At 46.4% G+C, this 26,184-nt stretch overlaps 1 protein-coding gene across 1 annotated transcript in view; it reads right to left on the reverse strand.

Moving 5' to 3' along the window:
* Nucleotides 1-6,201: 6,201 nt before the first annotated feature.
* Nucleotides 6,202-26,184, reverse strand: part of LOC146174260 (putative sodium-dependent multivitamin transporter) — an 80,084-nt gene continuing 60,101 nt past the window's right edge. Inside the window, exons 11-16 of the mRNA XM_084583981.1 lie at nucleotides 22,240-22,307; nucleotides 22,065-22,151; nucleotides 20,961-21,145; nucleotides 17,572-17,672; nucleotides 16,431-16,525; nucleotides 6,202-6,574 (exon numbers count right to left, since the gene is read on the reverse strand). Of these exons, the coding sequence (XP_084440107.1) occupies nucleotides 6,455-6,574; nucleotides 16,431-16,525; nucleotides 17,572-17,672; nucleotides 20,961-21,145; nucleotides 22,065-22,151; nucleotides 22,240-22,307 (656 nt within the window). The 3' untranslated portion in view covers nucleotides 6,202-6,454. The remainder of the gene's footprint in view (nucleotides 6,575-16,430; nucleotides 16,526-17,571; nucleotides 17,673-20,960; nucleotides 21,146-22,064; nucleotides 22,152-22,239; nucleotides 22,308-26,184) is intronic.

Below are 26,184 nucleotides of genomic sequence, written 5' to 3' on the forward strand. Positions count from 1 at the left end.
CGAGTCACGCAAGGAACAGCAGCACACACCACTCTGTCTTCCGTTTCTTCTTCTTCTCCAGCCTCTTCTTCCTTTCCTGACGCCCCGAAGCACGTGGCACTTCCCCCCTCGCAGACGAAGCCCCAGGACAAGCAGTTTAAGGAAGGTGCCGGGGATGGAAACTTTTTAGCCGAGCCACATGCACCACCTGGGTCCGGCGTGAGCATCGGCCACTTTCGGTGCGGCGTGAAATTACATAGTTCACGTCACTCAGGCGCTCCAAAACGACAAAAGGGCCGCTATAACGAAACAGCAGCTTCTGGGCTAAACCACGCTTCCGCAGCGGCGTCCACAGCAACACTAAATCACCGGGCACATAAGAGACATGCGGGCGTCGGTTGTCATAACGCTCCATCGAACGTTCCTGTGAGTCTAGGATGCAAGGCGGGCAACGCGGCGAGCTTCTTCGGCTCGACATAAATTAGTGGCGATAGAAGGCTCGTTGTGGAGGGAGAAAGGAAGGATGGTATCAAGACAACTGCGGGGAACTCGAGCATACAAGAGATAAAACGGACTGTAGCCAGTCGTCTCATGCTGTGCAGTGTTATATGCGAATGTAATAAAAGGGAGGATTTCATCCCAGTTCTTATGATCAGAGTCCACGTACATCGCCAACTAAGTGGTCAGAGTGCGGTTGGTCCGTTCAACAAGTACATTCGATTGCGGGTGATACGGCGTTGTATGAAGGTAATCGCAGGTGCATAGACGAAGGAGTTCTTCGATAACTTCAGCAGTAAATTGGCGCCCACGGTCACTGATCAGAACTCGAGGAGGGCCGTAGCGCAGGACGAGAAATCGCAGAAGAAATAGGGATACTTCGTAAGCAGTGGCTGAGGGTATTGCGGCTGTTTCTGAATATCGAGTGAGATAGTCAACACATACCAGTATCCACCGGTTACCGTTAGAAGATCGCGGTAAAGGACCCAAGAGGTCGATGCCCACCTGCTCAAAGGATGTGGTCGGAGGCGCAATAGGGCGCAGCGGTCCAGGTGGACGGGAATTTGGGAACTTGTACTGCTGGCACTTGACGCAACTGGCTACATAGCGCTGAATGACTTGACGCATTTTCGGCCAGTAAAAGCGTTCCTGTGTGCGATGAAGGGTCCGGGCGACACCCAAGTGGCCCGCCGTGGTATCGTCGTGCATCATTTCAAGAACGGGAATGCGGAGGTTTTCCGGCACGACGAGAAGAAAGCGTGCACCTCCGGGGTTGAAATTCTTCTTGTAAAGTAAGCCGACACGAACGCAGAAACGCGCATTTCTTGAATCATGAGCGGCAGAGAAGAGCGGTGCCAAAGTCGGATCGTTGCGTTGTTCTGTCTGGAACAGCTGAGGGTCAGGAAACGTTGCCGAGATAAGCGCCAGGTAGTTATCAAAGTTGTCATCATCACTACCAGTTGATGAAAGTGGCAAGCGTGACAGACAGTCAGCGTCAGCATGTTGGCGGCCTCTTTTGTATGTCACAGTGAAGTTAAACTCTTGCAACCACAATGCCCATCGAGCGAGCCGGCCGCAAGGGTCACGAAGATTTACGAGCCAACAGAGCGAATGGTGGTCAGTGACGATGGTAAAAACATTGCCATATAGGTAGGAACGGAATCGTTGCACCGCAAAAACCACTGCGAGGCACTCTTGTTCAGTAACGGTGTAGTTGCGTTTCGCCTTGCTCAACGAAACGACTAGCATAAGCTATCACGTGCTGATCGGTGCCATGACGCTGGATGAGCACAGCACCAACGCCCACGCCACTAGCGTCGGTGTGAACTTCGATGGGGGCAGAAGGACAGAAGTGACGTGGGATAGGTCCGGATGTCAGAAGGAATTTGAGGTGGCGGTAGGCAGAGTCGCAGTCAGTAGTCCAATTGAACGGTGCATCTTTGTGCAAAAGGCACGTGAGCGGGTATGCGATGTCAGCGAATCTGGACACAAAACGACGAAAATAGGGACACAGTCCTAAAAAGCTACAAAGCTGCTTCGCTGATTTCGGTGCTGTAAAGCTGGTTACAGCCGCAATCTTCTGAGGATCCGGCCGAACACCATCCTTATCGACCAAGTAACCAAGAACAATTGTTTGGCGTTCGCTAAAGTGGCACTTCTTAGAGTTGAGGACGAGGCCTGCTCTCTAATTGCAATCAAGAACGATGGCGAGGCGGCTATTGTGTTCCTGAAAGGTCTTGCCGAAAATCACAACGTCGTACAAAAGCACAAACAAATTTTCCACTTGAGTCCGCGCAGAATGGTGTCCATGAATCGTTCGAACGTGGCAGGCGCATTGCACAATCCAAAGGGCATTACGTTGAACTCATAGAGACCATCAGGGGTCACAAATGCTGTCTTTTCTTTGTCGCTTGGGTTCATCGGTATCTGCCAGTACACCGATCTCAAGTCTACCGAGGAGAAGTATGACGCCGAATGAAGACAGTCGATTGCATCGTCAATACGTGGAAGTGGATATACATCTTTTTTGGTGACGGCGTTAAGGCGACGACAGTCCACCCAGAAACGCCCTGTGTTGTCTTTCTTTATAACGAGAATAACTGGAGACGCCCAAGAACTTGAAGTTTCCTGGATAACGCCACGTTGGAGCATGTCATGAACTTGTTCGTCAATAAGCTGACGTTCGGCCGGAGACACACGGTAGGGTTTCTGTCTGATCGAGCGAGAAATTCCAGTATCAATCGAATGATGAATGCGAGAATTTGGAATCGGTGGCTGATAATCTCTGGCGAAGTCGAAAACTGAAACATGCTTGGACAGCAGGTCTGTCAAAATTCGGCGCTCCTGTTCTCCCAACGCTGTATTTATTATTGCCTGGATTCGAGACTCTGCAAAATGAGATGTTTTTTCTCTTCAGGAGGATGGTTACTTAGTGCCGCCACGTCCTCGTAATGAGCGAGCCTCATGCCACGAGGCAACACGGCTGGCTCGTCTGAATAGTTTACAGTCCACAGCAAGGTGTGGCCTCTGGTGACTGAAACTACGCAACGAGGCAACAAGACACTCTTCTTTGCACAGGCCAGCATTGTAGGTTCTACTACGGCGTCGAAATCCTCGCATAATTTCGTAGATGAAATAACTTGAATGAATTCTCCGGACATCGCAGGTACAACTGTATCTTCAGACACAGAAAACGCTCCTAAATCGAGCGACGAGGTTTCTACAAGGGCCGACATCAACGCAGCATTAAGCGAGATCTGTCCACTACGGAAGTCTAACGTTGCACCACACTGGTGCAAAAAGTCTATACCTAGAATTACTTCATGCGTGGAACGAGGCAACACTGTGAATTTGGTTCGCAACGCTTGGCCCCCAATCACAACTTTCGCGTAGCACACACCCAAAGGCACCCATAATTCACCGCCAACACCACGCAATACCACAACTTGATTCAAGCTAAACATCACTTTAGGTCCTAATCGATTCTTGAATGCTAAACTCATAACAGAGACTGTTAAGCCAGTGTCCATTAGTGCCATCGTGGGAATGCCGTCAATGGATTCTTCGAGTTTGTTCTTTAACATAAACACAGGCAGAGGTATTGAGAACGTTGATTTTCCGGCGACCTCACCCCCATCGGCCAAGTCTTCTAGTTTCCCGAAGGGGAAGAACGGCGCCGAGGAGACGGTGACTGTCGCTGTCTTTGGGTTGGCGGCGTCAAGCTGCGGTTCGAAGCAGGCGATCTGTTTCGCATCTGTGCCAGGCGGTATGTATCCAGAGTCGGTGTCGGATAAGATTCAGTGTCGAAATGATTAGAAACGTTGAGCAGCGGTCGATGATCTTGTGGTAGTAGGCCCCGTCGACGGCAATACCGGGAGATGTGTCCGATCATGCCACAGCTATAACACACGGGTTGCTGGCGTCACCGGTCCGAGTAAATGCGGGCGGGAACTGGTTCTGGTTGGCGTTAGTAAGGTAGTAATCGGGACGGCGTTGCTTGACGAACCACCTGGCGTGTGTAGGTGGTTCTTCGGCCCATCCCTGGCTGAGAAGTGCTAAAATTGTTATGCTGTCTGCCCTCGCCAAAGCGTGATGCATTTAAAGCCGGAGTCCAGGAAATTGATGTGGTCGCGGGTTCTGCTTGCAGCGCGCAACCGTCATACTGGTGTTCGTCCCGGCACGCAGAGTCTTTGCCACGCAACAATTCTTCCCGCACAATCCGGCGTATCAGGTCAGCCATGGACTCCGGAGCACTGACATCAACGCGCGCAACAGATGTGACGTTGGCCAGTCGCCCAAATTTATGAGTGATGCGGCGCAACTTCAAGGTTTCGAAAGTGCGGCAGTGCCTGATGAAGTCAGCTGTAGTGTTCAAATTGTCTTTGCTAATAAGAAAATTATAGACATCTACAGCGATACCTTTAAGCAAGTGCCCCACATTATCTTCCTCGGACATCCGAGGGTTTACCACCTTGCACAATTTCACAATATCCTCGATATATGCGGTGCATGTCTCGCCAGATACCTGGGCCCGCTGCATCAACGTTTGTTCTGCGCGTTTCTTCTTCGCGGATCCGTCGCCAAAGCAGTGCTTTATCTGTTCTGTGAAACAATCCCAGCTGGTAAGCGAGTCTTCATGATTATCAAACCCAACTAGGGCAGTGCCCTCCAAGAAGAACACTGCGTTCGCTAGTTTAACGGTCGCGTCCCAACGATTGTACCGGCTCACCCGCTCGTAGTTGGTTAGCCACTTGTCGACGTCCTCGTCAGATTTTCCACCAAATGTGCGCGGCTCGCGGTAGTGCTGCCAGTTGCTCACCGCAGGTGTTGTTCGGTCAGCGTCGCCGTCTTGAGCCATATCAGATGGTAGGGGTGGCAAACCAGCGAGCCGGCGGCTTCGTCGAAGACAACGGGGATCCGTGTTGATCGACACCGCAAACTCCACCACAACTGTTACGTACTCAGTACGTAACGGGGGTGTTTATTGGTAGTCTAAAGCGCTGCGAGTCACGCAAGGAACACCAGCACACACCACTGTGTCTTCCGTTTCTTCTTCTTCTCCAGCCTCTTCTTCCTTTCCTGACGCCTCGAACATGCACCGACATGCACCGCTATCGTGTGCATTGTGCATGAGTTTCATTGATCGTATGCTTTTTTGGCTCAATGGAGGCGTCCAAACGAGATGATCGCATGAATATCCGCTATTTTCTAATGGACAAGCTGTTTTAAAAACTGACTCTAAAAATTCTCAATTTGTTTTACTTACTCTCATATTTTAAATGAAGATGACACGACGACATGTTGTAGCTTTATGCATGCAACCAATGCGGGACTTGTACTTGTTACTGTCTTTTTTGTTCTCTATGAAAACCTTCGCCAATCCCACACAACAAAACATCTCGAAGAATGCTTCGAGGGTTTGCGAATAGTGCAAGCTCTCGAGCGTGCAGTAGTAGACTTTAACATCTTAGTTTCTGATACAGCTCAGCTCTATGCCAGAAAGGCAGCGTCTTTAAGCTAAATACAATTACATAATGCACTGTTCGTGCTTTCAGTTTATTATTATCAGCTCGGCTCTATGTAAAAAGGCAGCGTCTTCAAGCCAGATACAATTACATAATGCACTGTTCGTGCTTTCAGTTTGACAAATTGTAATTTCCGAACCAGTTCTTCAAATTTTATCTCCACTGAGTAGTTCTGTGCTATGAAAGTGGCATCTTCGCTGCCACCGTCGACCGGTGTTGCGTGTGCCGTTCGTATGTGCGGTCCACCGCCATATCAGCTGAAGAATAATGTGGAAGAGGGTGAGTGTGAACTTTTGACCAAACAAAGTTTTGGTGATCATTATTGACAAAGCAGTTGACAAATTGCTTCAAACCTTCTGCAATACACTCGGCCCACGTCAAGTCCTTCGCCGAGTCTCTACGGTAGCACTCTCACAAGACAAACGAGGTGGCACCACCAGCATCATCTTTGGGACAGCGGCACGTTTTACTTCGTGGTCAGCGCCTGCGATGAGAGCTTTTGATTTCTTCTGATCACATCACGCAAGTATCTAATTTGCCTAATCTCACATTTTCATCGGAACAAGAAAATCTAGTTTTTTTAATAAAATGCCACTTCTGTGCAAACTGTAGGTTCTAATGATTCAACGTGTTCAGTTTTGATAGCTATTCTAGCAAGAGGCATACAATTGTACAATGCGCTCAATTGTTTTATTTGTTAGCCACAGGAGTGTACACGATTTTTAAAGAGTTGATGGTAAAGGAAAGAAATGCATGATAACACCAAAAAACTGTAGTTACATGAATGATTGCTGCTCTTTAAGGAATGTTAAGATGTTCTAAAAAGTATAAGTAAAAGTTATATCCGAAATGCAGCATTCGCGGATTCTTTTTCTGCGACAAAATTGCGCATTCTGTGAAACTTGTGTGTTCTCGTTGATCGGCTGCACATCGCACAGCTTTCAGTGGTGCTCTCAGATGGCCGTCGCTGTTAATAACGTTGACCGCTGACCACTGAGAACAGTCAGCTCGTCCCCTTCCACTTCGATGCTTGCCGCCCTTTTTCCGCCGTCCTTGATGTTTAGATCCACCACCTGTTAAAAAGACGTGATACAGACTGCTCTATTAAAATTGCTGAGACAATTGTATTCTATATAAGTTCACTTTATCCTGTGATTAGTTCTAAGCCCGCGGTAGTCAATTTCGAAACATTTCGGCGCGAACGCCGGAGAAAACGGGGCATGTTGAAGGACCTAGGGGCTTTCAGACGGGCCACCGAGATCCGGGCCACCATGCTGCGCATCCTCGCCCCATCGACATGGGCAAAAAGGCACGCTGACTCACGCATACATTCAACCGCAATGGGCCTCGTCCTCCTCACCTCGTGCAAATGAAGAAGCTGCGCAGGCTCACCATGGCTTCTAGCAAATTCCAGGTCTTTCTAGCAAGCCGGAAGAGGCGAGCATACGTTTGGGTAGTGCTAAGCTATTTCCGATCCTACTCCGCATATCCAGCATTCGACGGCGGTTGTTTGAGAGCGCGCCGCGCGGTCATCGGTGGTTCGGGTCTTTGAGAAAGCGGCCATTGCGGTAGCAGGCAGGCCCCTGCTTAGAAGAAGAGCTAGGGTCCAATGTTGCATTTAGCGTGCCAATTCGTGGAGTTGCGCTTAGTTTTCGTTCAGTCTCTTTTGTACAGTTTAATCGGCTCTCTGTCTTTTGTAAATAAGTTTTCCGTACCTTGTGTTTGTGCCATATAAACTTAGATTTCATCTTGTTACTTCAAGGGCGTTGTCCTTCGTCTCAATGTCTTTGTAAACTACACGTCACCCGCCAAATCGACGCGCACCTCGAAGAAGTGTAGAACAATTGAAAATGAAAACAACGACCCCTGGCCTTTAGTTAAGTCATCTGCTGTCGCTTACAGAATAAAACCAATTATGAATCGAAGTAAGTGGACAACCTTTTTTTTTTTCAAAACAAGAAGCACAACTCATATTGAAAGCATTGCACCAGAAAAAGAAACCTTGATTTAGGCAACTAACTCTGCATTAAAATATATTGCTCGGCGAGGTACGCAATTCATTGCTGTTTGTCCACTCAACTCCCGCAGATACCGGACCCTATGAAAATTTGGAATATTTTTACATTACGGCAACTAAATTTACTCAAAATCGAAAACCATCTCATCACAGTGCACTTTCAAATGAATCCATCTGGCCGCTAATTGCAAGCAAGCATGATTTTACATCTTATTCGGATAATAATTTGGTCGAATAAATACTGGCAAAGTTTTCAAAATAAGGAAAAGTTTGCATTACATGGTACATTCCAAAAACACACCGCACGACATGTTATAAATGCATTAAAAAATTCTTGAGGACACTATTTACCCGTAAAGTGGATGAGGTGAAAGCCATTATAGCACGGTGGATTGCAGCCCTCTACTACTGCCCCTCCATCTCCCTCAATAGAGGCAGATAGAGATGAGGTATAGGATAGAGAACATGTACCTTCCTTTACGGCATGGTACATGTGTCCGCGGAGAATTGCAACAGATATTGCGCCTTTTCTATCCTGTAAATGAATTTCAAACGCCGCTCATGCTTGCTGGAGTAACGCCTCCTAGACGCCTATTTCCGAACTGTAAACTGTCCAACACCTGGCTCCGCTTCTGTGTGCTGTGTGGTGCGGTGTTCGAGGAAGCACCAAATGAAAGGAGTCGCACGGATACCTGGAACAGACACCGGCGGGATCAGCTTCGTAAATGCGTTGATTGATTGATTAAAACTTTATTTTCCACCGATTTAGGAGACCCACTATTCCCCGCTCCTGACACGCAGGCCTGAGGAATAGGGCTGGATTCTCCACGACTGTCAGCTGCAGCTAAAATCGATCGCAAAACCATCCTAATTTGGGTCACCACTCACACGTCCATTTCCGGCAACGAAGTGGCCCATGATTTAGCCCGAGATCTCTTCTTCCTGGTAAACGCGGAACCGCCTGACTACCAGAAGATTGACGAACGTTTGGAAACCTATCAAGAAATCACCGAAAATTATAGATTAGGCAGACGTCTTGTGCCGCCAACGAATCCTATTGCTTGAATAATAAAGAGGCCATAGCCTGGCGGCGGTTACAAGCCGGAAACTTCCCAAACTTTGTCTGGTTGTTTCACACCCAGATAGAGTAGAGCACAAATGATAAATGCAAAGCCTGCGAAGCGAGAGGGACCCTCGACCATATACTTAGGGAATGCCCAAAGTCTGCGGGAGCTAGGGACACGAAAAGTACAAAGCCTGACGGACCCTGTTGCGAAGTGACGTCTTATATGCATGATTCACCTGGTGACGTCATGACCTGTCATGATGGTACATCATGCGCCCCTCGTCGAACACAACCGGCATTTCATTGAAAGCATCAAAGTTCACCGGCGTTTTATAATTCGTTTGTAGGATAACAAAGGCGTATTATCTGTCAAGTGATCTGTGGTGGTGGTCATTGATTGTATATACAAAAGGAAGGAAAAGATGTTTGCCAGCCCCGGTATCTGCTATCTGATATCTGAAGCACCTGAACTGGGCGACGGAAATAAAAGGATAATGAGAAAAATGTAGAGGAAATCGAAGAGTTGAACGATAAGGAGAAAGAAAAGGGTATGTAAAACCAAAAAAATATATATATACTATGGTACAGTATACAGTAGTTTGCTTGAGGCCCACCCGCAAATGTCTTAGGTCACTGAGCACTCGGCACATCGGGCGGGCCTACAGTCTCAGCCACTACAACTGCACCTGGCGTAGACAGCCTCCTGCTCCACCTGTGGGAGGCTCGCAGTGGGATCGTCAAGAGTAGAAACGGCAAAAACACAACAGGAAGCTGAAGCTAAGAATAGCCCAAATCACTGCCGAAGCAGAGAACTATGCTGCCGAGCTGACAAATAACAACTGTCATCGCTTTTGCGACCATCTCGAAGGCACTCTCGGCATGGCTCGCACGTGGTCGCTGCTCCGCGCTTTACTCGACCTCAAACAATCCAAATCCAAGACGAGCAAGGCGATACGTACGCTCCTGCGCAAGGAACAGTGTGACGACGACGCTGTCCTCTCCCAACTAGAACAGCGCTACATCAGTACAAGGACTACCACTACGAGGACGAGAACAGGCCACTCGACGCTGACATAACAGAGGCCGAAGTCCGAGCAAGTCTACAAAATGTTACGAAGAATACGGCGCCGGGTAGGGATGGCATCCATTACAAGGTGCTTAAAAACCTGGACAACCAGTCAATCTCCCAGCTGACATCGTTCTACAATAAAGCCTGGACGACGGGAGCCTTCACTCAAGAGTGGAAGCACGCCGAAATTACGCTCATTCCCAAACCTGGCAAACAACTCTCACTAGCAACTCTTCGGCCAATCTCGCTCACCTCGTGTATCGGAAAACTATTCGAACACATTGTATTATTCCGGCTCTACCCCCCACCTCGAAGCACGAAGATTCTTCCCGGACACGCTGCTTCGTTTCCGACCAAATTTATCCATACAAGATGTCAAGCTACAACTGGCGGAGGAAGTAATGGGCCATCCTAGCAAGCTTCAAACGAGGGCGACACTTGCGCTCCACTTAAAAGGCGCTTTCGATAACGTTGCACATTACCTCATCCTTGACAACCTGGCATCGTCCCATTGTGGGAATAGGATATACAACTACATCAGAACATTTCTGACGGACCGCACGGCCACCATAGGACTAGGCGTACTACGCTCCGACAATATCGCTCTTACAGGCCGAGGGACGCCACAGGGCTCGGTCCTCTCTCCGACTCTTTTCAATGTGGCGATGGCAAAACTGCCACGTCTGCTAGACAACATCCCCCGGGTTCGTCATGCTCTCTACGCGAATGATATCACAATATGGGTCACGGAGGGCTCTGACGGCGATATGCAAGACGCGCTTCAGGAAGCCATAGACGTGGCCCAGACGTACGCCGCCGCTGGCTGGCTAACCTGCGCAGCGGAAAAGTCCGAACTCTTGATTATAAGCAAGAACAGCCACGGAAGGGGAAAACAGCCTCCAGAGATCGATCTTTTCCTTAAAGATGCGCCAATGCCATAAGTGGAGAGGCTTCGGGTGCTGGGGCTACACCTCCAATCTAATGGTAGAGCCGCACGCACAGTACATCTTCTCCGTAAAAAAATGTCTCAAATCACCCACATGATAAGACGGATTTCCAACCGACGAAGAGGTCTTAAGGAGAGGGACACGCTGCGCATAGTTCAGGCGGTCATCATCAGTCGCCTCACGTACCACCTCTCGTACCACCACCTCAATCGGGCCGAACTAGAAAAACCTAACGTGGTACTCCGGTCGGAGGTAAAGACGGCACTGGGTGTCCCTCCCCACGCAGCCACTCACCGCCTTTTTCACTGAGGCATCCACAATATGGTGGAAGAATTAATTGAAGCACAGTGGGTAGGATAAGTAACTAGATTACAAAACACACGCACAGGACGTGCCCTACTCGCGAGACTCGGGTATCCAGCCCCCAGCACCGCTTTACCACCAGATCCGGAGCCCATGAACCCCTTAATGAGAGCAAAGATCCAAGTAGCCCCAATCCCAAAAAACATGCATCCAGACCTTAACGCGGGCCGATGGCATGCCCGAGTATGGGCACTTCAACGTACATTAAGAAATAATGAATTCGTATTATACACCGACGCAACAAGCTACCCCGGCAAACCTGCCGGAAGCCTGGCCGTAACGAACGATGACGGTCAGGTACAAGTAACAGGCTCCATTCTCACGACCTCGATCAGAACGGCGGAAGAGACAGCCATAGCCCTCGCCATCCGATACATCTCATCCATTGCACAAACACTTAAAAACCTGCACTGTTGTCAAAGACTCACATGCAGCATGCCGAGCCTTCTCAATCGGTCTGCTGTCTCCCAAAATCCACCAAATCCTTCGTCAGTGCAAAGAAAAGACGCACACGCCGCTTATTCGAATACTTTGGGCTCCAGGTCACGCATTTCTTTCTGGCAACGAGCGCGCCCACGCACTCGCCCGCGAACTAACTTGCCGGGCACCAGGAGGGAAGACTGAAGACGGCGGATTGCCAGCTAATACGCAAACCAGAGAGGAAAATGCTCCGAGGCCATCATCAAGCTCTCAGCTGTCAACCACCACAGAAGAACTCACGTACACACTTACCCTCGAATACTACAGGCAACAACGAAGAACACGTCCCGCACCGCACAAATCCCTCTCCAGAACAGATGCCTCTACCTGGCGACTTCAAATGCACACATTCCGGAACCCTTACCACAAACACCTTTTCTTTCCCTCGCGGTACCCTTCGATCTGCCAATCATGCGCCAGCACCAAACCAACACTAAACCATTCCATATGGGCGTGTCCAAAGCCGCAAGGCTTCCCGCCCATTCCCCACCCCACCGTCTCCTCTTGGGAAACTGCTCTGGCTAGCTCACACCTGCAAGATCAACAACGGCTGATCGAGCGGGTGCGCGGGATAGCAGCAGCTGCCGGCAACCTGGACTGAGGAGGCCGCCTGAAATGGACACGACCGCCTAATCACCAGTGCCTAGTTATTGGGTTTAAAAAAATGTTTTTCCTCCTCCTCCAAAATATATCTGCGTCCAGGCAACTGTTCACTACGCACGCACTTGCACACTGTAAAAAACATTGACGGCCGTCGTGGGGCGATCAGCCGTTATTATCCCAAATAGCACACGAAGAGCGTTCGGTCACAGCGTGCAGTATCTGGCGAGGTAAAATATGCAGGTCATCAAGACTTCCTGTTAGGTATATTCGCACAGGCTCACGTGTGTTTGCTCGCGGACGCGCGCACTGCCCGGCGGCCACAGGAGCACAGCTACGCTGTCCGGGATTACCCCTTGCGCTCTGTAAGCCGCCAGTAACTCACGTCGTGGTTCGGCTACCGCGGCGCAGTGCAGTAGATGTTAGAGAGTTTCTACCGCGCCACAGACGTCACACACGTCACTGATGGCAAGTCTGTGGCGCATCGGTCTTTCCCCAGGCCACACAAATTCAATGCGTGCACGGACGATAATTGCGCGTTGCAGCCGAGTTAGCGTGCAGCCGCTGACACTGTGAGTGCGCTCACCTCATGCGATGCGTGGGTCGGGGTGCTGCGTCCGGAGGTGATCGTCGATTACCGCACGCACGTCCGCTAAAGCAAGTTGCTCGTCGCTAGGAGGGAGTTTATGTGCTGCGGTCGCGAGCTCGTCAGCACGTTCGTTGCCCTCTACGCCGCAGTTCCCGGGGATCTACTGTGGCCGTATAGAGCAGCCGCGCTCCGCCAAGCGCTCGAGACACGCCCGAATCTGACACAGCAGCGGAGTTCCCCGGCCGGTGGTACGAAGGTGGCTGAGGGCAGCGCGGGATTTAGATAGCACGGCACACATGGGTGGCGGCGGAGTCAGTTCAAGCAGTAGATCCAGGCCTAGGCGTAGGCCCAACAGCTCCGCCATGGTGCAGAAACCCAGGAATGACAAATGCAGCTGCCTGCACAGTTGCAGGGCGGGGATAGTAGCCGCCGCTGCTACCGAGCAACTATCTCTGGCCACGAAGCCGTCGGTGTTAAACGATGAGGCGGTGTTGGAGATCCTCGTCGATGACGGCTCCGGTCAGCTGCTGCACTGCACAGAGCGGCGTGGTTTGTTTCCCCGCGATGCCGACAATCTCTCGCTGAACCTCCTTAGCAGCGGGCCAGGGCGAGAAGAGGTCGTAGGGAGGCGTTTCATTGGTGAGCTGCTCGTACTCAAGCAGCGCCGCACCTATGCGCGAGTGGCGATGATGTCGCAACCGATTTAATAGCGGGCCGCCGCCCTGGAGGTCGAGCATCGCAAGGCGCTCCGTATTTGCCTCGGCCTTCCTCAGAACTCTCAATGCGCAGTTACTTTGGCCGTGGCAGGCGCGTGGCCAATAAAACTTAAGGCCACGCTGCGGGCGCTTCGACACATCAAGGATAGGGTTCCATTTTAGGTAATTATGCTTATGGACCTCCACTGTATGTCGCGCTCCAGAATGGCAGGTTGTCACCGTGACAGGGATGCCAGACCTGCTCGACTTTATTTTCGAGAGAGTACGAAGCGGTTTATTGCCATTCAAAAAGTGGCTGCAGAACCTTCCGAATGGCTCTCAAGGGTAAAGCCTTTGTTGTCGCTTCGGGAGTTTCAAAGCGACGAGGCCAGTCTAACACTAGCTGATCATGACATTTATTCATGTACATTGCCTTATGTGTTTTTTGTTTTACGTTTTGATGGGATTTTCCTTTGTGATATGTCGTGTGCTAAAGCCAGGGAATCAAGAAGAAAAAAATTCGGAGCGTGGCGCAGTTAGTAAAGCGCAGGGAGGGAGAAGCGCTGAGGGAAAAAGGGAGAGAAAGATGCACGCCGCAACAGCCAATGTCCACCACCGAAGCGGTGGCGGGTGCAGTGACGGCCTACAACAGATAAACATTCGGTGGCAGGCTAGCCTCCATCACAGCGGGGACCTACCTGTCCCAGCCCCATCAGAACCAGCATCAGCCACCCTTCCTCCCCTTCTCTTTTATCCGCACGAGGCAGCGCAGGTGGCTCAGCTCCCCTCCCTTCCTGATGGGGCTGGGACAGGCAGGTCACCGCCGCCTGCGACGGGGCTAGCCTGCACCGAATTTTTATCTGTAGTAGACCATCATTGTACCCTTCACCGCTTCGGTGGTGGACGACGGCTGTTGCTGCAGCGCTTGTCTTTCTTTCCCTCGTCCTTTTCTTTCTTCTCTATTTTCTCTTCTGTCTGCACGAGGCAGCAGAAGTGGCACAGCTACAGAGCCAGTAGCAGGCCTGTGCATTTTCTTTTCCTTCAGTCGCAACAACAAAACATTTGCGACATTGCGGTCAATGTAGCTCTCGCACAAAATATTTGGTTCACAGGAAGAGAAAGGCGCAGTATCTGTCCCACTTGTTCTTGTTGTGACTGAAGGAAGAATGAAAAGAAAATGCATGGAACTGCTACTGGCTCTGTAGCTGTGCCATTTCCGCTGCCTCGTGCAGACAGAAGAGAAAACAGAGAAGAAAGAAAAGCGTTAAAGAAGTGCGACTTGAATTGGGCTAGATTTTGAATGTTTTAAGTGGGAAGAAATTGGAACTTCTATCTCCAAAACTTTGGTTTCAAAATAACCTGTTGTTGCTGTTATGGTTTTTATGAATGAGTTTTAAGTGAAAATTTGTGCTTGCGCTCGTTTTTGTCGTTTTAATACTGCCCTAGACGGGTGTCTTTTTTTAATAAACGTGAATTGCTGGTTAGCGCCTGTCGTGTATTTTCTACTCTCCGCCTGCTTTCGTTTTCGCTGTATTTTTTGAGCCCTACCACTCAACGAAGTTGCCGACATTTCTACTCTATTCCGGAAATTACAATTTCAGCACTTGTGAATTGTTACCACTGGTTTTGGAACGGGAAGCAATCCGAGCGCGTACTGCTGGATTATAGGCCGCATAGAAGCCGGCTATAACTATCAGCAGTTGGCTGAATACTCTTCTTGGAAAACTCTTTCCCCCAGAAAACTGCTGCATGTGTTTTCGCTAGAAATGTTTTCTTTAGTTAGCCAACTAAGTGGTTTTTAGTTAATGCATGTGGTATTACTGTGCTAATTTTCAGCAAATCATTAACGCAAGGCAACCATCTACTGTTCGTTGTCAGTGCATTAAGCAACCACAGCTAGGTAGTCAACTGTATCTTAGGTCTTTCACAGCAGTATCCGTCATAGCCAGAGCTGTTCTCAGGCGTTATTCCGTTAACCACAAAACAACCAAAAGTATATACGCTTATTGAAATTTCCCCTCCGCAAAAACAAAACCATGAATCCTTTACCCAACGCACATCACAAGATGATGGCCAGCACTAATCCGCGCCTAAGCATGAGCGCCTACTAGACACGAAAAAAGTGAAGAGCTCTGCCATTTTTGTCACGTCCAGAACATGCCATAATAATCGATTCAAAGAATTAACTTTAAAGGCATAACTGCTTCTCCGGAGTCTTGTAACCGTAACCAAATATAAACTCTTATGAGGGTTTTTGTTTCTGAGCTTGCTGCATACCCAGGGAACACTCAGAAATGCTCAGCGGTTGTGTTTGTATCTGGCCCTTCTCATCATAAATATACTTCTTTTTTTTCTTAAATTCACATCGTTGCCTACGTCCTAGCGCAGTTTTACTCATATTGCAATGTCAGTGAAAATAAGGTGCAGAAATGGCATTTTTAAATGACATTCTTACATCACTAATGGCAGCTCTTACTATTCCGGAATAGGCTGCGCCTTGGATACTTCGCTTCCGTTAAATTTCTCTGTTCTTTTTGTATTTCCGGTGAAATTTTTATCACTTGAGTCTACCCTATAAGTCTAGTCGGACTAAATGTACCGATTTAAAGTCCATTGAAAAGACCAGTTCATTGTGGACTTAATTGTCATGTCAACAAAGAACATCTCACAGTGTCTATTAGATTACGCTTCCTGAGAAAGCCACATATTAAGAGATCTCAGGTGAACCAATACAGCGCACTGTTCTTTAAGGTTTTGAAGAACGACAAGCTAGGATTTCATTTCTGCCGCAGATAACTGGGATATCTTGCGCGTGCTCGCCGTGCTTGCAAAGTTTTGTTTGGCTAAAGTTACTCTATTCCGCTGTTTTCTTTTCTACCTTTTTTGAAATGCTGATCTGCTCCAGGCTTCGTATATGCTAGGTCTGTTAGTGGTAGCCAAGCCGTATGCGAAAAACACGCCTGTGCTGATAGTGGAAACACATCCGAAACTATAAATACTTAGAGGGCAACCATACAATATTTACTCATTTTGCTCTGTGCAACATAGTTTTGTACTAAATCCGTAATTTCTATGGCAAAAGCTGGTGGGAAGAATAACTTACCTTTAGATCATTGCGAATCAGGGTTAACTTCTTCCACAAAGACAAAAACAGTGGACTTGTGAAACGGAAATTTCGGCGCATGTTTTGACCCCCACCTGCAATGCCGACACGATATTATTGACCGAAAAGAAAAGTATAGCTAATTTAGACGCTCAAAACAAACGATCTTTAATCAGCATTGCTGATTGTTAATAAGGATGCAGGCTCAGTTTACTTGGTGGGCACGCAATCGCTACGGAAGGCACAAGTGAAGTACTGCAACCATAGTCTAAACAATGTCCTGTTCAGAGAAAAGTTTCGAGTCGATGCATAAATTTAAATTGCGGCATGCTGAAGTAGCTGCTCTTGTCTGAATACATTCGAGAACAAGAAACGTTTATTATTGATGCCGTCTCTGGTGTGTTCCGGATGTCGGTATTATATGAGTGTTTACTTTTAAGCTGGCAATTTTAGCTCATAGAGCAACGAAGATTCTAATTTGAAGTGTGAAGAATTTCAGAAGCATCCGCACAATTGTTTTAAACTTAGATCGCGAAAGTAAATTTGATGGAACTGAGCCTCGCTACACGTATTCGATTATCCTGCGAAGACAGGTTGTACACATAGGCTGATCTAAAACAAACCCAAGTTCCTAAGTGACCGCGAAAGAATCCATGCGCTAGCCAACGCCTGACGCAAGTTATGAGTACCATGAACTAAATGCGAAGAATGCAAGTAAACGTCTTTCTGAATTATTGCAGGCGTGGCGGCTGATTGGGGTTGAAGAAAAATGCATTCTTGATACAGCGATAACATAAACAATTTTTGAAGTCGACGCAGTCGAATGACAAGTATTTTTAAAAAAGCTCCAAGGATTTTACGAACAAGAACCTGTTTTTGAAGCCTCAATGCCTCTTACTGTTTTTGAGGATCCAGGTATAACGAGAGGAAGAAGATGGATTACACGGTATGAAGAAGCACTGAGCAAGGATAAATGGGACCTGCGAACTGAGCCGTATCCCATTTACCATTGTTCAGCGCTTCTTCTTACTGTTTTGGTTTTTCCGTAGGCTTTTTATATATATGTCGAACATGTTTCTGTTGTGCATCAAAAAAAAAATCATCATGTATGCTGTGCGAACATTAAAGGCTGCGAACTCACCTGTAGCAAGACTTATACCGGTTCCCAGCACGATCGTCAGTATGGCACCAATGAAGGACATCCAATAGAAGGAGATCCGGTACAGTGGAAATACGGCTGAGCTGCGCTTGGGGCAAGAGGAAGAAAGGAAACATGATTAATTGTTTTGAGTGAACAAATTGTCTACCAGTAAATTCTTCACAAACATAGCTGAGGCTGTGGCCAATGGAGTAGAAACTGAAATTTAAAAGTGAATAGCAAGATTAACGTTTTTGCTGCAGAATTTTTGCGTGTGCTACCAGTGCTAAATATGATTTTCAATGACCTTTTTGCGTTTTGCTTTGCTCCAGTGCTTTTTAGTACTTTTCAGTGATTTTCTTAGCCCTTCATAAAGTATGAGTCTCTTCTTGACTAACCGGGGCTAAATTAGGCCACGCAGCTACTCTCAGTGAAGCTAAAACGCAAAGCCGCGTATATATTGCATAATGTCAGTGTCTTTTGAAGGTGCTCAAATAGACTACATTAATGGCGTCCTCAACTAAAGCTTTTTGTAGCCTGGGATGCCTCGGGACGTGTACCCTGCGCATCTTGGTATCATACCATTCACAGTTCATCACTTCATGTTACTCACGAAATCAAGTGTCACCTCCCTCAAGGAGTACCTTCGTCTCCCAACACTCGAATCACGCCGTGTCATTTCTCGCCTATGTTTGTTTCACAGATTTTATCATAATACAATAACACGCCACTACTTGATAACTGCCGCGCTATGAACGTCCTCCCCCCTCAGCCATGATAAACCGATGGCACGTATAATCGGTCACATGTCTTCTTATAACAGTTCATTCTTCCCTAACGCAATAGTACTCTGGAATTCGCTGCCTAAGCACATCGCTTCATGCATTCATCGTAAAACATTCCGCGAAAAACAAAAGCTCATTTCGCTCAGATATCAACTATTTTTGTACAATTGGTTTTTCTTATTTTAATCTTATATATGTTATAGAGCAGTATAATCCTTTGCTATAATCTTACATCAATACCATATAGTTCTCACGTGTGTTTCACTTGGTAGTTACTTCTCACTGTGTGCTTTATTTTCATTGTTTCCGACATTTCCGATACTATATATGTCCCGCCTTATGTAATGCCTTCGGGCCCTTAAGGAATCAGTAAATGAAATGAAATGTATACCCTTTGGTTGCCACAAATGCACGTGAACCTGATCAAATTGAAGCCGTGGTCGTTAGAATGTTTTTCTTCTTTTGGTACCCACGCCAATTTCATTGCATCAATACTTCTTTCCTGAATTTTATATTGTAGTCATGTCGATTTCGTTCCTTTCACCGGGCAAACCGAGGAACAGAAAATTTACGCGAATTGCAGCTGTTTATATCCAGACTCATGATGCATACAGAACAGATAAATCGGATGTTTTTTTGAGTCCTTGTGAAAATTGTTTTATTTTTGCATGACTTCTCAGTCACCCCATGAACGAGCACTGAAGAAGAGTAGTGGGAGAGCCTCAGTGTGCAAGCCGAGACAATGTTACAACAAGGTGACTTGCTTTCTTCTGGCCCAGTCGAAAACAAGTCCCCCTTTTTTTCTTGTCAAAACGCTGGCTCGGCTTGCAATCTGAGGCTCCCCCTCAAACATTGGTAAGTACTCATTATTATTTTCAGTCATCACCAGACAATGTTTTTGTATGTTGAAGTGTTTCAAATAAAATAATCTGCTTACATACGTTTCAAAGGTGGTCGGAGGACATATGCTGATTCCCGGAAATGCAATATTTTTGGGTGAACTATTCATCTTTTCGCGCAATGTTTGCGCAAAAAAAAGAATAAACAGCAAAAACCATGCAAGCACTCCACCAACATAACAATCTACAAATGAGGGAGTCTACTGATGAGTGGTTTAGCTTCCGCCTTTAGAAATGTTGTTGTGCGCTAAAACATTTAAGCAATCATTGCCAGCGGGATAATAAGCTAACAAAGTTCAGTTTCAAAAGTTTGGATTAGAATTCTCATTTATATTCTACTTTAGAGCAGTCCCCTCTCATTAGAATTCGGATTTTCGTAAAATGCGTTGTTAAAAGAGGATATGTTTTTTTTTGTGGTTCGCGTTTCGCCTACATCGAAAGCAAGCTACCGCGGTTGTGTTCTTTGCTTATTATTGCAGATTGACTTTGTACCCGTTGAACCATTCTGCCAGAATATTTTATTGGTAGACGCCACAATCAAAGTTGATACAATGAGCTCAAGAAGAAAACTGCATATTTTTTTATCTTGCCATGATCGTGAAGTCAAAAAAGAATCTGCGCGACCTGATGCATTCTTTAGTGAAATGCAATTACGTTCAATGAAATGAAATTTGATGTCATTTATGACACGTGTATGTTTTATACTATGTGGTGAAAAAAGAAAAGTGGAGCACATATTAAGCACCCCGGCATCCCTAATTAGGTATTTCCGCGCTCCAGCTTTTGAGCTGAAGTAGATTCCCTGCTCCTAGCACTAGATCACAAGGAGAGTATAGCTAAGAACTAGCTTAAATTAAAGCAGCTGTAATAGTGAAGTTCAAGCGAATAACGTAAGGAAGACCAACGCAAAAAGTTTCCTTTGGTAATACCATCAGGGATGGCCTCGATATCAGTGTAGGTTTTATTCAAGTCGCTAAGCGATTCTTCCTCTCTAAGGCAATTCAATTCGCTGTTTCTATCAGATGGGGGGGGGGGGGGGGTGCTATTGTGATGAGAACTAGATCCAGCAGATCTTCAATCGCTCACCCATCTAAGTCTCCATCGTGCTGAAACGAAAATCGCTTTCTCTCTCTCCCTGACACTCCCACCCGCAATTCTCTTGCATCTGCAACATCCATGCTCATTAGGGCAGGCACACCGTATCACTAATATGTGACATGCTGCGTGAGTTCTAATTATCATTCCACAATTTAGAGCTACTGCTAACCAATAAAATGCTAGCCATATTTACGAGCACTCCTTAGACACAACGCAGAATGCCCATAAGCACCAACTACCAAGCACGCTTCAGGACGCCCTAAGGCCATTTACGCTTGTTAACCGCCTGACACATTGCTGAAGATCATGGGCAACTACAAACTGCGAACGGAACCCCTCTCTCATCCCTTTCCCCAGCAGCCGCGATGTTATCCTTTTATTGTTTGCAGAGGACATGCTTGGCTCTGTTGTGCTTTCAACCATAAAAGCTTCACGTATTGTCACGAATGCGCGTCTTGAAACTTCACTAGGAATGCGAAACCGAACAGTAATTAATTTGATTTCACTCGTATGTAGATAACTTCTTTGACGAAATGTCTGCACCGAGGGACTAAAAAAAATTCATAGCCACTGTTCGGCCAGTGTGTTAGACTGTTTGCAGAAAACTGACCTTCCTGTTTCCGTCTCGTCCGCATAATTTGCAGATTCCTCAGTGCCGTTTGAAACGCTCGCGTTCAAAGGGCAGCGGTCCAAAGTTTTAGGGAGGAAGGGAGGTAGGTAGAAGTCCGAAGATATCCTCCCTATCACGTGCCACATCTGTAGCGTGCACACCAGGAGAGTCGCACATGCGATACCCTGCAGGTGAGAGCAGTAGTTTTGGAATGTGCATTCTTCCAGTGTTGGTACACAGCCAGTCTCCCGACGCACACTGTTTCAAAAACTAAGTGCACCTAGAAAGCATGGTAAAACCAAATGCACGTTCAGAAGGGAATCTTCACTATTTCTGTCTTATATTCTGAGGGAATTTCTCAAGTAAAGCAATCTGCTACGATCTACAATAAGAATATTCAATTGGTGTTTTTTTCTTCTGCCCGTACGAATCTCCTTTATATCAAAACCTATACTGACAACAAATGCTCTGCGGTTTTTCATTACTTGCCATGCTATTTATTTGCTGAGCATTCTGCTAAAAGCTGAGGGACAAGAACAGAACAATGTGAAAAACCAGATAAATATCGGGAGAAAATTGTTAACTGGTTTGATAAGTGTCGATGCTTTTTAAAAGCGACTAAATCATTCTCTGTGCTTGCAGTTCTATGCAATACTTTTTTTATGTTCTCCAGCTAGATTCTGTGTAGCGCAGGACTTATTTAAAAACAAACTTGCTTGTTGACGTCGTCACTAACCTAGTCATTTCTTCTGGTTTACGACTGTATGTTTACAGAGTAGTACATCATATTAACAGAGCACTTGTTAAATTAAAGTGCAATGAAAACGTACTTCAAGTAACCTCATTTTTAGCGTAGCTATGACTTCATCATAGCAATAGAAATAAGTTTCGTTGAGATGATCGTGTTATTGTGCACACTCCGAAAGTCGTGCAGTGTATCTGAAGAGGACACAGTCGCATAGGTGAGTGGCCTGAGATATGTTTTACCTGCATTTATACGTGATTTTGGTCGCAACTTTACATTCACCTGCATGAAGCGCATTTGTCGCAAACCCTCTGTCGTCTGTGATTAATATTTCTGGATGCATTGAACTTAATCCTTACCTTTACGTTGACCCACGGAGATGACATGGCAAGAAGAAAAAGACCGGCGAACGGGCCCGAAGCAGATGAGTAAAATGACATGAAAAGCTAAGGACGGAAAATAGTGAAAACAAAATTGGATTAATGAAAATGCGAAGAATGTACAGAACAAACTTTTCAAAACTACTTCACTCACCCGAGCAGCCGTTCCAAGGTATGGCACCGCAATTGCCAACAGCGTCATTATGGTTCCGCTGCAAAAAGCTGAAAGACCACATGTTCTCTTATTGTCGCGGCCACTATTTCCTAGTTTAAAGAAGGCATGATGTAGTACGGTACTAAAGGTACCTGTCTAGCAAGCTCAAGCACTGGAGTAGAAATCGACGTAGCGAGAAACCAGAGTTCACATAAATGCTAGTCGAAAATGTTAGCGCCACGAATTTATTATTTTTGGGAATCTATTCTCATCAGCTCATTTTCATATTATCGACCGAAACAAGTTGAGTTTTGCTTTTGCGCGCCAAAATGCCTTTTCCTAGAATAAAAGACCAGCTCATGAAAGTCCCATAGCATGTTTTTTTTGTTTTTTTTTTTCAGAAGTTACAATACAAATGGCACCACGGAATAATCGTGTGCGACTTTTCTTCTAAGTTCTGAAAAGAAAAAAATGTCCGAAAAGAAATGATTTTGCTTCTATTCAGAAGCGATTTTATTCAGATACCGCTGGAAACATTGCAACCGCAAAACCAAATTAGTTCCATACGCATCTCTCGTATGCCCTTTAAGTACGTAGATGCAGTTTTGGGACCCAGAGCCTTAAGCAGAAACTAACCGCGTAGAATGAATAAAACAGCGTTTCATTTTATTTATAGTGCTTATGGTAGACAGTTTTCGGCATGAGACCTTTACAAACGGTCCGGTATTTGCGTACTAGAATCACGGCAAAAATTGCCTCGCCTTGAAATGAAATTAAACTGTTAACCGAAACAAAAAAAACTAGGCTTCCAGACTTACGTGCACTGTAAGAGTGCACGATCTACTTGAACAAAACACTGCAAGGCGATTTTGATATCCCAATGTCGAAAAAACTCCCACAAGGCTTCCTTTTTCCTGAGGGCCGTTTTTAAGTGAAACAGGCTGCCGAGTAAGGCGGTGAACCTGTCAACGTCCCAATCCTTTGAATCCGTTTTGGCAGCCGTTGTTGCTTGCTTGTGATTGCTGTGCATATGTTGTTATTTTTTAATTTGCCAGTTTGCTAATAAGTGTTGAATTCATGTGTTGCTGAGTAATAGTTGAGTTTTAATTCTTCACTGCATATTTTTGTTGATGTTTTGTATTTCGCTGCTTTTGTCGCCATAATAGGACAGGAATTTGTAGCAAACAGAACTTTTTTTTTGCTTTGTAACCACTCCAGCCTTGGAGGCCAAACGTTTGCTGGCGGTATTGAATAAATGAGTAAATGAGCGATGGTTCTGACAAGCAACGTTTGTTTAGATATTGTTGTTTGTGAGAAAGAAGAAACACTGCCCAGTTTTTTATTGCCATTATTTGCCTCAGGGCATCAGTAAGGTTTGACATGAAGAATGAGCTAATGATAATGAATAGAAAGAGGTTGGCTGATATTATGAGGTCCAAGAGTAAGCGATAATGTAGTCCCTGCGTTCAAGCGAGATACGAGGCAGGATTGCTTGCTGAAAGGCCAGCTATCGTCAACTGCCGGATTCGTGTTGGTTTCAGAGCTAGGCAGACCCACAGTAAATGGTAAATGTCGGCTTCAACATTTTCATCTTTACATATCGGACACCCTGGGCGGGGATATAAGTATCGGAAGTGAGACAACGTCCGAGTGACAGCTAGTGTCAGGGCAACCCCGACCCAGATCCTCCGAAGCGCAACCTCCTCAGCACGGGTGAGATCGTGGGGGAGCGATACCGCACACGGAGGGATAAGAGCACGTGTGCGGCGCCGGAGGTGTTACTTTCTTGATAAAAGAAGGGTAGTGTCGTCTATATCAAGGAGCCGTGGTAATGATGAGTCTTGGGTCACGAGGCACGTCGCTAAGTATGCTTGACTCTGGAAGGTAGAATGTCCCGTGGGACGCACTCAAAACGTACTGACTGCGGGATGGGCGCCTCAAGCTGGTAAATGTCCTGACATAATTTGGGCAACGGCTGACCCGTCGAAGCAAACGTACCGCTTGAAGTGCGTCAGTGCGAATGATAACTTGGGCCGTAGGAAGCATTGTAATGGTGGCCGCGAAGCAGAGCGCCTCCTGAACTGCCACGAGCTCAGCGCAGAAAGATGTAGGTTGTTCATAAAATTTAAGCGTAGAGGTCTGATCCAGGCTAGGTCTCCACGGAAAGTAGATTACTGTTTTTGCTTAACAGTCTTGTATGCTTGCATCCACGTACACTACAATTTATCCTTGAGGCAGGTGAGCGTCTTGTTCTTCATATCTCTGGCAAAGGGACGATGCCGAGTTGACAGACGTTGATCTGCGGTTATCTGTTGGCTTGCTGTCACGTAACTGTACAAACTTCGAGGGAGGGAGAACTGGCGCAGGTGGCTGAAGAATAATGTGTGAAGTTGCCTACGCCCTCAGTGCTTGCATGGAATGTAATAAGGCGGCTTTAAGTCTGCGCGCATCACGGTGCTGCTGTACTAGATCATCTGTGGTCTTGAGCTGCGCATTCTCGTGTAATGCCCCGACCGGGGTGATTCGTAGAAAGCATGTAGTGGTTCTCATAACTTTTCAGTTCACGGATTCAAAGCGATCCCATTGTACTCTTGAAAGATGTTCGAACTGGACTTCATAAACGTTACGTGGCTGCAGCACCGCTCTCACCAACTGGCGTGCAACAGATGAGCCAGCGCCACCGATTTTAGGAGCAATTCTTCTAATCAAACCCATAATCTTAATAGCTTGCTTTTTTGCCTGGGAAAGCCAAGCAGTCGCTGATCCTGACTGGTGAATCGTTAAGCCTAAAATTTTTGCGCTCAGACTTTCCTGTAGAGGGGTGCCTGATAGACAGAGATCAATTGGATTAGCAGTACGTTTACCGCGTCCCCAAGGGTTAGAGACACGTGTACACGCAGAAAGCTGAAGGCCAATGGAAGAAGCGTAATTAGAGGTAACATCTAAAGCTGACTGAAGGGCAGCCTCTTGAGTAAGCTGTTCTTGGTGAGTGCTCCATACCGTGATGTCATCAGCATATAGCAGAAACTTGCTTTTAGAGATGTCATGTAAGTGCCATGCAAGTGGGATGAAACCAATATTAAACAATGTCGGTGACAATACTGATCCATGGGGCACGCCACGTAGTGAAAAGAATCAACAAACTGCGTCACCACTGAGGCGTATTGCAAATGTTTTCCGTCCAAAAATGATGCGACAAACCTGAGTACTATCAAAGGTAGGTGGAGCATGTCAATGGCGTTCAGAACTGCGGCATGAATGATGTTGTCGTATGCTTTATTTATTTATTTATTTATTTATTTATTTATTTATTTATTTATTTATTTATTTATTTATTTATTTATTTATTTATTTATTTATTTATTACATACTGCAGACCCTTTGGTCCAAGCAGAGGGGCATAGTTGAGTACAAAAAAGAGCAAAGAACAACAACAAAAGTAATAAGAAATTATACAATATTATTCGCAATGCATATCCATCTGTAAATTAGTGTTCCAATCTGATATTGTGCGAGGGAAAAAGGAAAACATAAACGTGTTAGTTCGAGCATAATAGGGTGTCAGTGAGTCAGGATGATGATGTCTCGTATAGCGTGTTGATGCAGGAGATATATAAGGGGGCTGGTTTATTGCAAGTGTGTTATTTATCAGAAGAGAAAGGAACACAATCCTCAACTGTTTTCTGCGGGATTCAAGTGTGGGAATAGAATTATCTGTCATTGTTTGAGAGGGTGAGTCGAAACTAGCGAATTTATTAAATATAAACCGAACTGATTTTCTTTGTATTTTCTCAAGGTGCTTGATATCTGACTTAGTGTGAGGATCCCATGCTATGCATGCATACTCTAGCTTAGGTCTAATGAAAGAGATGTAACAGAGTAACTTTACGGAAGCGGGTGCATTTTTTAGTTTGTGTCTTAAGAAACAGAGTTTGTGGAAGGCAG

Source organism: Amblyomma maculatum, chromosome 11 (genome assembly GCF_055883805.1).
Source record: "Amblyomma maculatum isolate TAMU_Amacu chromosome 11, ASM5588380v1, whole genome shotgun sequence".
Lineage (NCBI taxonomy): Eukaryota > Metazoa > Arthropoda > Arachnida > Ixodida > Ixodidae > Amblyomma > Amblyomma maculatum.